Source organism: Prunus dulcis, chromosome 4 (assembly GCF_902201215.1).
Source record: "Prunus dulcis chromosome 4, ALMONDv2, whole genome shotgun sequence".
NCBI classification, from domain to species: Eukaryota; Viridiplantae; Streptophyta; class Magnoliopsida; order Rosales; family Rosaceae; genus Prunus; species Prunus dulcis.
This window is the reverse complement of record NC_047653.1, coordinates 23,613,670-23,625,545: the sequence shown is the minus strand read 5'-3', so window position 1 is coordinate 23,625,545 and position 11,876 is coordinate 23,613,670. Positions and strand designations below refer to the sequence as shown.

Here is an 11,876-nt window from a genome sequence, read left to right as displayed (position 1 = left end):
GGTCGACGTCTTTGGTGTCTCGAGCGTGACTGCTAACTCCTTCCTCGGTTCCCAAGGGTCGATCCCCTTGGGTGCCCTGCCCGTGGGGCAGATTAGGAGATTGGGCTTGTGAGGATTCTTCTACAGCTTGCCGCCACGTGTTGGCCCTCGAGAGGGTTAGTGGGCGTCGGTCGTTGCGCTCGTCACGTGACTGCTCACGAACTTGAGCTCTTTGTGGGCCCAAGCGGGCGTGGACATTAGACTGTGGGCCTAGCCTCTCGAGCACATTGGTCCTTGGTCCGAGCCCCGAACGGCTCAGAGTACGGCTCGCGGCTGTCTGCATCTCATCTGCTCGATCTCGATCTCTCCTCTGCCGGTTTGCTCTTGTCTGACCAGCCTGGGACCTCTCGAACTGCTCGCCGGCGTGCTGGTGTGCCCTTCTCTCCTCGTCACTGGGTCCAAGGTTTGGGCCTTGATTCAAGTTGATCTGCCTGAGTAGCTGGCCGATCAGGTTGTTCTGATCATCGACCTTCTGTGTGAGTTGATCGACCCGTGAGTTAAGGTCCACCTGACTGCGCGGGTCAAGTAGAGTGTTGTGCATCGGGCCCAACGGCATATGGGCTAGGGCTCCATTAGAGGCATACACAGGTGCATATGCCAAGTGTGACCGCAGAGGAGGGAGAGAATGGATCTGCTCCAAGACTGGGACGCCGTCGGAGTAGCCATGGGGCTGCGCAACAAATCCAGTAGTTGAGTGGGATGGCTGCTGCTGTGCTCCGATGGTAGGACAGCGAGGCAGAGCAGCTCCGGTGATCGGCGCTGGCAACTGCAAGGCTGTGGAGGTCCCAGGGTCATGTGGCGGCTGTTCTGCAATTCCGGCAGCTGAAGGCGGCTGCAAAGCACTAGAGGATGACTGCAAGGCGTTGGCAGCCACGATTCCGTGCGGTTGCATTGAGGTTTCCACCACGAAACCATGAGATGGGCCCATCGTGGTGGCGTTACTCTTCGTACGTCTTGTATCAACCATGGTTGTTTAAAAAAATGTGTGAAAGATGGATTTTGGAGCACGCTTTGAATATATCTCGCGCTCTCAATGAAAGCACCAATTTGTGGGAGCAAATTTCCCCACGAGAATATTCGCCCAAGATTCCTTCGTCTTCTCCGCCTCTCTTTCTCCCTGCAAAACAGATCGGAGTAAAAGGACCACACCCGGGGGGTGTTGGCCAAAGGCCCTCCGATGCCTAAGTTAGGTAGGGTAATTCAAGGAAAACCGGGTGGCTGGAGCCGTGTGTGGTGGCCGGAGCCTTGTGTGAGAGAGAGAAAGAGAGGAGGTGGTTAGAGTTTTTGAGAAATAATTTCTGCAGAGTTTTAGTAGGAATTTAGACGTACCTCATCCTTGTGCGTAACCAGGTATTTATAGTGGCCTTGGAGAGGTTGGTGGGGTTGGTGCATTTAGAGATTATGGATTTAACCAAATCCCTAATTAAATTGGGGATCAAGTAACCCCCAATTTGATTAGGTAATTCCCAATTAGGTTAGGTAACTCCTAATTAGGTCAAATAATTCCCAAATTGATTGGCCTAATTAATTGACCTAGGGTTTTGATTTAATTAGGTTCCCACACTCATGATGATCAATGGAGCATAAATATATTGCAGTTAAGTTTCTTGAGCATGCCATGCCTGACAATCTTCTTTCTATCATCTCCATTCAATCCTGCCAATTTGTGGTCTTGTGACTTCCCCCTCATGGTATTATCCCTAGCCTAGAGAAAAGGTTCCATTGACCCATAATTTCTACTACTAGTTCGTAAAATTGAATAGTGGCATGCTCACCAACTAAAAGGGGTAGACATCCTTTTCTAACAATCCCATGAAGGATTATATAAATCTTCAGAGAAAGGCAGAGAAAACTTGAGAAATGAACTAATTATGTACTCGCTCATCAATTATGCATATCGATTATCTGGGAGAAAAAAGCAGAAATGCAAAAAACTTGACAAACTAACTGATAGAAGATAAAAAGATAAAAGCTGCCATAAAGGAGAGGTGCCATTTTAACGGACAAGAATCCCATCAAGTACAGATATGTCCAAAGAGTTCAGGAAGTCATATAGGAGACTATAAATCTTACATGATCAAGCAGAAGAACATCCTCCTCTTCTTCAAGCCGAGCAAAATCTATAGCACGCTGACCAGTGACAAGTTCGAGAAGTGTGATACCATATCCAAAAACATCAGTCTTTTCTGACGATTTTCCAGTGGACAAATATTCTGGGGCAATATGACCCATGGTACCACGCACTTGAGTGGTAACGTGAGTTGATTTTGTATCAACCAGCTTTGCTAGCCCAAAATCTCCAAGAACGGGCTCAAAATTATCATCTAGAAGAATGTTTGCAGCCTTTAAGTCACGGTGTATAATCTTAGGATTACAATGCTCATGTAAATACTCTAAGCCATGGGCTGCACCAAAAGCGATGCGTTTCCTTGTTGACCAGTCCAAGCCTTTCTCACCAGGTTTTAAATCTAACACATATATCAGGAAGAATATGTTATGAATTAAAAATATTGAACAGTAGATATATGAGAATCGTGATATGCCATTCCAAAGAATTAAGTGATGATTAACCTTCAAATGAACAAGCATAAAATACAAATGATGTAAATCCTATCTCCCCCCTTAAGAAGTAGGGAGGGGGGTGTTCAGGATGTCCTTACTTGAATATTGAGTTGGTTGAAGAAAATAGAAATTTGTATTTGGGAATTTGAATCACAAAATGGTGGTTATATATCAATACGTGCGATGAAAGACCTCCTCCATAAGTATGGGCTGGAAGGTGAGGTTGACCGTACGATACCTAATGGGTGTAAGTAAAATTACCAAGAAAAACAACAAAGGAAGTAAGGATTAGGGAGCATCTCAGAAAAAATTTCAAGGATGGTACCTCATGTCATAATATGTTGCAGAATTCTATTGCTAAATTAAACCACGAAAACAGAAGTAAAATTACAGGCTCTCAAATGGAACAGAACATGGCAACAAGCAATGATTTTTTCTTCTTTCTTTTGGGACTGAACACTGAATTAGGGCTTCTAATCACTTACCAAGCACAAAAAGAAGTTCAAACCATGGTTGTAAAACATGCTTGTGTTCAGAGCCACTCACACTGAAAAATGCAGAGGAGAAATAGAAAAGTAAACTCAAGCAATGCTCTTTTAGGACATACCTCTCAAGCGATACGCAACACTAAGATTTTTCATGAATGGATAAACAAGGATTCTCTCGGATGAAGTTGTACAAAATCCAATCAACCGTAAAAGATTCTTGTGAACTGCAACGCTAATGAGTTGTACTTCTCTCAAGAATGCAGCCTCTCCACCAGGACTGTTATAATCTGTAAGGCGTTTCACTGCAACCTTTACATTGTCTGAGAGGACACCTTTGTAAACTCTTCCAAAGCCCCCTTGTCCAATTATGTTGCTTTCATCGAAGTTATCTGTAGCAAGCTGAATTTCACGCCAAGAAAATCTTCTTAACTGGCCAAAGGAAATTTTGCACTCATCTTCACCTAAAATTACATTAAAATAAGAAAAGGGGGTGGAGTAGATGTTAGTTTGACAAGATTGTGTAGCTCGTGATGCGACTTTAGGCATTTGGACTTTTGAATACAGATTAAACGAATACATAAATCAAACTTGGTAAGTGATTATTTACACATCTGACTTACAAAGGGTGGGGATCGATTCTAACTTAACTAGGTTGAGATGATTTCAAATTTAAATTTTCATAACGATGCTTAGTACAAACTGAAAGTGATCTCAAAAGTAAAAGGTAAGGAAAATTTACCTGTAACATCAACAAAGACATCATGTGTTAGTTTGTGCATGCGATAATATCGATAAGCGAAAAGAGCCCCAATCAAAAGAATTACTGTTACACCACAACTTGCCGAAGTTATAACCGTTCCAAGTTTTGATTTCTTGGTTGAAACTGCCAAATTTTAAAATCATAGGTTATTCCTAGGTAATTCAAACATAGTTGGTAAACTGAAATAGTAGAGTTGTACAAAGAATAAACCTCGGAGAACAGAGCCAGAAGCACAAGGCTGCTTCAAGCTAGAACCACAAGCAAGACGTGCTCCTGTAAAACTGTAAGGATAAAACAATTAATAGCACACCATTAAGGATATATAATATAACTACTGGACAAGTATACAGTAAGTTGCAAATTATAGAATGCATGTTGAATTATAAGTGCTTGAGTTGATTTCAGGATTAAGAGTTCTGTTTTCTGCTTATTTGTATTTCTTTATACTTAGTCCAGGTGTCATAGCTTGGTTGGTTAGATAGTGAATGGCTGAGATTGCTTTGATAAAATGCATCCAGCTGGTATTGTGCATAACGGTTATATTCTTCTCGCACCAAGAGTGTGTTGTTGTACTGAAAAACTGAGCTAATGAGAATGTTCTCTCTGCTAGACATATAGCAGAGCAGTCTTGGATTTCGTCAAGTTTTCTTACATTCTCTTCTCTCTTCTCACAAAATCTCATACACAGATCCTAAAACTCTAACATGGCCTCAGAGCCTGGTTTGATTATCCAAAAGCTGGGCGTTGTTCTGTGAAGAAAATCGATCGAGGTGAGCTCATTCTAAGCTCACGAAGCTGACTGAGCTCGATCAAGGGTCGAATTTGAAAACATCTTGTTTTAGGTGAATCTGAAATTCGTAATGGCTGGATCTGGAAGTTCAGAGGCTAGAATCCCCATTTTCTCAGGTGAGAACTATGAATTTTGGAGGATTAAGATGGTAACCATATTCATATCATATGGTTTATGGGGTTTGGTAGAGAAGGGTTTTTTAATCCCAGATTCACAAACGAAGAAGGAATCTGAGGATGGTTCAGAAGAAGAAATTGATGAGAAAACAGCTGCTATTCTCATGAAGGATGCGAAGGCTTTAGGTATCATTCAAAATGTTGTTTCTGATCAGATTTTTCCCAGAATTGCAAATGCTGACTCTGCAAAGATGGCTTGGAATTTGCTATACTCAGAATATCATGGTGGAGAGCATGTTAGATCGGTAAAGCTTCAAAATCTTAGACGTGAATTTGAATACACTAGGATGCGTGATAGTGAAACCTTATCTGAATATCTTACTAGACTAACTGAATTGATTAACCAAATGAAAACATTTGGTGAAGTTCTGACAAACGAGAGGCAGAGGTTCAGAAGGTGTTAATTAGTCTAAGTAAGAAGTATGACCCTATATGCATTGTGATTGAAAACACAAAGACACTAGAAACTGTGGATTTGCAGGAAGTAATTGCAATTTTGAAGAGTCAGGAGCAAAGGCTTGAAATGCATAGTGTTGATACAGCTGAGAAGGCATTTGCCTCATTCACTGTGAATGCAAAGGGTCAGAATAAAAACACTTCTCAATCTGGTTCATCTAAGTCACAGAAAAGCTGGAATTCTAAAGGGAAGTCATGGGAGGCAAAAGACAAGTCACAGCAGAATAATTATTCTGCACAGAACCACACTTCAACTCAGTTCTCAAATCAGGAAAACACAAAGCCTCAATGCAAGGTGTGTTCAAAGCATCACTTTGGTGAGTGCAGGTATAAGGGAAAACCAAAATGCTATAACTGTGACAGATTTGGACATCTTGCTAGAGACTGTACAGTGAGCAAAAATGTGCAGAAGGCTAATTGTGTAAATCAAATGGAGGTTACAGGAAACCTGTTTTATGCAAATTGCTCAACCACTGAGATCAAAACCAATGAATGGTATATTGATAGTGGCTGCAGCAATCATATGACAGGAAATTTAGAATTACTGGTTGATGTGAGAACTAATGTAGCTGGGAGAGTACAAATGCCAACTGGTGCACTAGTGAGTGTAGCTGGTATTGGTTCACTGAGTATTGATACAGCAAAGGGCAGGAAATACATCAGAGAAGTAATGTACCTGCCAGGATTGAAAGAAAATCTGCTAAGTGTTGGGCAGATGGATGAACATGGGTACTGTCTGGTGTTTGGAGAAGGGATGTGCAGGGTATTTGATAGCCCATCCATGGATTATCTCATCATAAAGGTGCAAATGAAGAGTAACAGATGCTATCCTGTCTCTTTTCTAGCTGAAAAACAGTTACTAATGAAGACTAGTTTTCTTCAATCCCCATGGATTTGGCACAAGAGACTTGGTCATCTGAATTTTGGAGGATTGAAGCAGCTAAGGGATAAAGAAATGGTACATGGTTTACCACAATTGGAAGAACAAAGTGGTGTGTGTGAAGGGTGCCAATTTGGAAAACAGCACAGAAATGTTTTTCCAAAAGATCAAGCTCAAAGAGCAAGCAAAGTACTAGAGCTAGTACATGTGGATCTCTGTGGTCCCATGAGAAATGAGTCTGTTGCAAGGAACAGATATTTCATGCTGATTATAGATGATTTCACAAGAATGATTTGGGTATACTTCTTGAGAAACAAGTCAGAAGCCTTCTATTGTTTCAAGAAGTTCAAGTCCATGACTGAATTACAAACTGGACACAAGGTGCAATGCATAAGAAGTGACAGGGGTGGAGAGTTTGTCTACTGATTTTTTGGAGTTCTGTGAAGCTAATGGCATTCAAAGGCAGCTTACAATGGCCTATACTCCTCAACAGAATGGAGTAGTTGAGAGGAAGAATAGAACTGTCATTGAGATGGCAAAATCAATGTTACATGAGAAGGGAATGCCTTATTTCCTATGGACAGAAGCTGTGCATACTGCTGTCTATTTGCTGAACAGATGTCCTACCAAAGCTCTCAACAACATTACTCCATTCGAAGCATATAGTGGAAGGAAGCCTGGAATTGCACATCTGAAAGTGTTTGGTTCTCTGTGTTATGTTCATGTGCCAACTGAATTGAGACACAAGCTGGAACCTAAGAGTACAAAGGGAGTGTTTGTGGGATATGCAACTTGTGAAAAAGGATATAGAGTTTTTGATCCTGTTTCTAACAAGCTTTTACTGTCAAGGGATGTGACATTTGATGAAGAAAATGCTTGGCATTGGACAGACAAAAATGGTTCAGTTATGACAACATACTCAATTGAAAACCAAGTAGACTTGGATTTGAAATCTGACAGTTCTAATGAGAACTCTACTGGTACACCTCAAACTTTGGATATGCAAGAGAGCACTTCATCAACTCCAGGTGATATAAGCAGTGAAGAAAGGAGAACTCAAGCTTATGATCACACCCCTCTAAAATGGAGAAGGCTAGATGATGTTCTAGCTCAGTGTAACTTGTGTATCATGGAACCAGAAAAATATGCTGATGCTGCTCAGGATGAATCTTGGCTTAAGGCTATGGAAGATGAACTGCAGATGATTGAAAAGAATGAAACATGGGAATTGGTAGATAGACCAACTGAAAAACCAGTGATTGGAGTTAAGTGGGTGTACAAGACAAAGCTGAATTTGGATGGCTCTGTGCAAAAGAATAAAGCAAGATTAGTGGCTAAGGGGTATGCTCAGAAGCCTGGACTGGATTATAATGAGACTTATGCACCTGTAGCCAGATTGGACACCATTAGAACACTTATTGCTCTAGCTGCTAAAAAGGGTTGGAAATTGTTCCAGCTTGATGTGAAATCTGCTTTCCTTAATGGTGTGCTGCAAGAGGAAGTTTATGTCAATCAGCCTGAAGGTTTTGTAATTAAAGGCAAAGAAGACAAGGTTTATCGTCTGCATAAAGCTCTTTATGGTCTGAAGCAAGCCCCAAGGGCTTGGTATGGAGAGATAGACAGCTACTTCACTCAATGTGGTTTTGTGAAAAGCTTAAGTGAAGCAACCTTGTATACCAAAGTGAGGGGAGATAAGGAGATTCTAATTGTGTCTATCTATGTAGATGACATTGTGTACACAGGGAGCAGTCAAGCATTGTTGGCTGAATTCAAAGAAGACATGATGGCTAAGTATGAGATGACTGATTTGGGCTTACTTCATCATTTCCTTGGCATGGGAGTTGTTCAGACTGAGTCTAGTATATTTCTACATCAAAAGAAATATGCTAGCACCTTGTTGAGCAAGTTTGGTTTGACTGAGTGCAAATCTGTGACAACACCTCTTGTTGCCACTGAGAAACTAGCTAAGGATGATGGGAGTGGAGCTGCAAATGAAGAACAATACAGAAGCATTGTTGGTAGCTTGCTGTACTTAACTGCTACAAGACCAGACATCATGTATGCCTCAAGTTTGCTAGCTAGATTCATGCACTGTCCTACAAATAGACACTATGGAACAGCTAAAAGAGTTTTGAGATACATCAAAGGAACTCTGGACTATGGTCTTGAATATGTGAAAGGCAAAAGTTCAATTCTAATTGGCTACTGTGACAGTGATTGGGGAGGATCAGTTGGTGATTGCAAGAGCACATCAGGGTATGCTTTTAGTTTTGGAAGTGGGGTATTTTCTTGGGCCTCAGTGAAACAGAACTGTGTTGCACTGTCTACTGCAGAAGCTGAGTACATCAGTGCAGCTGAAGCTACTACTCAAGCTATTTGGCTTCGATTTGTGCTAGAGGATTTTGGAGAGCTTCAAACTGAAGCTACTCCATTGCATTGTGATAATATCTCAGCAATTGCAATCACTAAAAACCCTGTATTCCACCAGAAGACAAAGCATATTGACAGGAGGTATCACTTCATCAAGGATGCATTGCAAGAAGGAGTAATCAATCTGGAATATTGTCCCACAAATGAACAATTGGCTGACATTTTTACCAAATCTCTGGCCAAAGACAGATTCAATTATCTCAGAGGCATGCTTGGAGTGAAATCACCTCAAGACTTAAAGGGGAGTGTTGAATTATAAGTGCTTGAGTTGATTTCAGGATTAAGAGTTCTGTTTTCTGCTTATTTGTATTTCTTTATACTTAGTCCAGGTGTCATAGCTTGATTGGTTAGATAGTGAATGGCTGAGATTGCTTTGATAAAATGCATCCAGCTGGTACTGTGCATAACGGTTATATTCTTCTCACACCAAGAGTGTGTTGTTGTACTGAAAAACTGAGCTAATGAGAATGTTCTCTATATACATCCAAAATGATACTCGTGCTTGATGAAACTATTATAAGTGGCAGTCCAGAAGTCAGATCCTATACCTCGAACTTACTGTAATAGAAGAAGAACTAAACTCGTCTCTTAATGACCATAGCACCATTTCATGATAAAGACATTATCATACATCTTTAGTGCTGGAACTCTCTCAAACCTCTTAGTTAGAATTCTAGATTTTTAATGGGCTGGTCAGCCCAGTCCTACACCAACAGTAGGGTTGGGCGAAACCAGACTGAACCAGACCGAACCAGACCGAACCGGCTGGTTTGGTTAGGATTTTGACAAAAATTAAGGTCATACGGTTCAAAACCCAGCTCAGTGCAGCTGGTGGTTTCAATTCCCTCAGGAACGAGAGAACATAACCGAATCAATTCCCACTCTTTTTATTAATTCCACCCGTATCCCTCCTATAAAATCATCTTTTTCCCCTAGCTCTAGCCACATAAACCTATCTCTCCAGTGAAGGAATTAAACAAAGACATCCTTCGCATAACTCCTTTAGCATGCAGACAAACACAAAACAAGGATGTATTTAAAAATAATATATATTATATGAGTATGATATATATATATATCCAATTTTCTATAACAGGGTTAACCGTACTTGCGGATAACCAAGGTCGCCCGGCCAGTGCATGTTGGTAAACTGGCCGTGCAAAATCTGGTTATCCACTAGTGTGGCTAACCATATTATAGAAACACGGATATATATAAGTAATCCCCATTAACTCTCTTACAATAAGAATTCGTAATTATTGCTGATGCCAATACATCAATACAAGGGAATATAAAAGGAAATGAGAATCAGAGTTTAATGGGATTTACTTGAATTTTGGAATTGTAAAGAATTGCATTGGAACTCTTCCGGTTAACTCATTCGATGAAAGATCCCTGCCCAAAAAAAAAAGGAATTTATAAATGGTAAAGAATTTCACACAGTGTGCAAGCTCAGATGGGCATGCAATTATATATATTTAGGCAATAAGTCAAAGAGAAGGATTGCGAAAAAAAAAAGGAATTGCTTACAGTTCAGTCAACCCGCTAATATTTGAAAGTGTATCCGGAATATGTCCAGATATGTGGTTACCCCTCAATACCCTGAAGCACAGGTGAGATGATTAATTTTTCTTTTCTGGAGACCAGGAAAGTGTTCACAAGATAGTACTTTCCAATACAAACAGTTGTAGAACACTCAGATAAGACAACAGATAAGTAACTGCTACAGATCAAGGCAATTCCCCAATAAATACAAGAACATTTTACATATATAGACGAATAAGAAAGTTGGAATCTTTTAGGAAGGGAAATGCAGCCTTACAAATGCTTTAAATTGGACAGTTGACCCCAGGTATTGGGTATAGGACCTCTGAAATTATTGTTTGCAAGATTTAGATTCTGTAGATGTGTCATGTTGGCAAGATAAATGGGTAACAGGCCTGTTAGACTATTATCCTGGAAGTCCCTGCATAAACAAAGTTATTTTATCAAAATTCATGACTGGATGCAAAAAAATATATTCTTCAGAATTAAACAAACAAGAACTACAATAATGAAGGCATTGGTATTATATTCCACTTTTTTCTATGACTCAGTTGACAGTATGTAAAGTTACAATGATAAAGGGGAAACTTAAATTCTCCCTCTCTCTCTCTCTCTCTCTCTCTCTCTCTCTCTCTCTCTCTCTCTCTCTCGGTACCAGAGCACAAACTAGTGATCCAAAATCAGGTTTCAGCCAATGGAAATAGTTATGTTACATTTTCTGACACCATCAGCCCCAGAATACTAATGCATCAAGAAGTTGACTTACAGGCTAGCCAAAAATTTCAGTTTAGTAATCGAAGGAGAAAGCGTTCCAGAAAATCCATTTGATGCCAGGCTCCTGCAAAGTAGTACATTCACAAACTAAATGTACTGCAATGATAAATGATTTTCAAAGATGGCGATATTAATAAAATATATATTTTTCATGATCATAAAATTTAGTTTAACTTACAGGGATATGACATTTCCATTTCTACAAGTGACATGAGACCAGCTAAAACAGGGGCTAACGAGATTATAATTCCAATCTGTTATTCGGCCGCTGGAATCATTCAGTGCCCTAAGCAAATCGATCAATGCTTCACCTGCACATTATCGTAAGTGAAGAACGAAATTGTATGTAGAACCATAAATGGCTGGTGAAAAGAACTTTTGTTTATATTACAATTCTGATAAATGAAAAATGAAAAATTCTTGGACTTTCTCATATATGTCATTCACTTAGACTAGTTATCAAGATTGAACAATATATGACAACGCTCTTAACTAAGTAGTGAGAAAAGTATCACTTAAATCATATCCGCATTGATAATTTCAGAACCAACCTCATTTTACAACCAGAAATAAATCTTGCTTAAAAACAAATAATAGTTAGATATCACCATACCTTCAACATCTGGATCTGTAGATGCAAAACTGACTGTTAGCAAAATGAGTAACATTAGCCAATTTATGATTGGCTTTAAAAGATGCCAGCTAGAAAATGCTCCAGACATGCCTCCTGAACTACCGACGATTATTCACCCAGACACCTCTAGCCTCTTTATGGGAAGACTGCATAAATAATTTAAAAAAAGCATTTTCAGTTGAGAGTAGAAGAGATTCCTGCCTGGAAAGCAAAGAAATTTTTTTTTATAATTGTACAGATGGAACTTAATACATCTATTACAATGAAGGAGAGGGAAAATAAACATGTTTTTGGGGTAAAATCCACAACAGAATTAATAAAATATAAAATCAGCGCATTATG

The 11,876-nt window shown here is 39.9% G+C and overlaps 1 protein-coding gene across 2 annotated transcripts; it reads right to left on the bottom strand.

Annotated features, from left to right (window-relative positions):
• Nucleotides 1–1,736: 1,736 nt before the first annotated feature.
• LOC117625059 (probable LRR receptor-like serine/threonine-protein kinase At5g63710) lies at nt 1,737–11,664 on the bottom strand. 2 transcript variants are annotated; one of them, XR_004585407.1, is made up of 11 exons: nt 11,514–11,664; nt 11,079–11,211; nt 10,893–10,964; nt 10,404–10,547; nt 10,112–10,183; nt 9,911–9,976; nt 4,060–4,130; nt 3,829–3,972; nt 3,209–3,550; nt 2,700–2,839; nt 2,393–2,507 (listed from the first exon to the last, which is right to left on the bottom strand). XR_004585407.1 is itself a non-coding variant. In XM_034356628.1 (10 exons), the coding sequence occupies exons 1-10, from the start codon at nt 11,620–11,622 to the stop codon at nt 2,080–2,082; spliced, it is 1,581 nt and encodes a 526-aa protein (XP_034212519.1). In that variant the 5' UTR covers nt 11,623–11,664; the 3' UTR covers nt 1,737–2,079. The 2 variants fall into 2 exon arrangements, 1 of the variants encoding a protein (XP_034212519.1); XM_034356628.1 differs by lacking the exon at nt 2,700–2,839 and having other exon boundaries at nt 1,737–2,507.
• Nucleotides 11,665–11,876: the final 212 nt, after the last annotated feature.

Bases quoted from the DNA above. Each gene is read 5' to 3' on its own strand.
- LOC117625059 (XM_034356628.1), bottom strand. From the start codon at position 11,622: ATGTCTGGAGCATTTTCTAGCTGGCATCTTTTAAAGCCAATCATAAAT. The intron at 4,131-9,910 runs GTAAATCCCATT...TTATCCTTACAG, and splicing joins TTTACAATTCCAAAATTCAA to TTTTACAGGAGCACGTCTTG. The intron at 2,508-3,208 runs GTATGTCCTAAA...TATATGTGTTAG, and splicing joins TGTTGCGTATCGCTTGAGAG to ATTTAAAACCTGGTGAGAAA.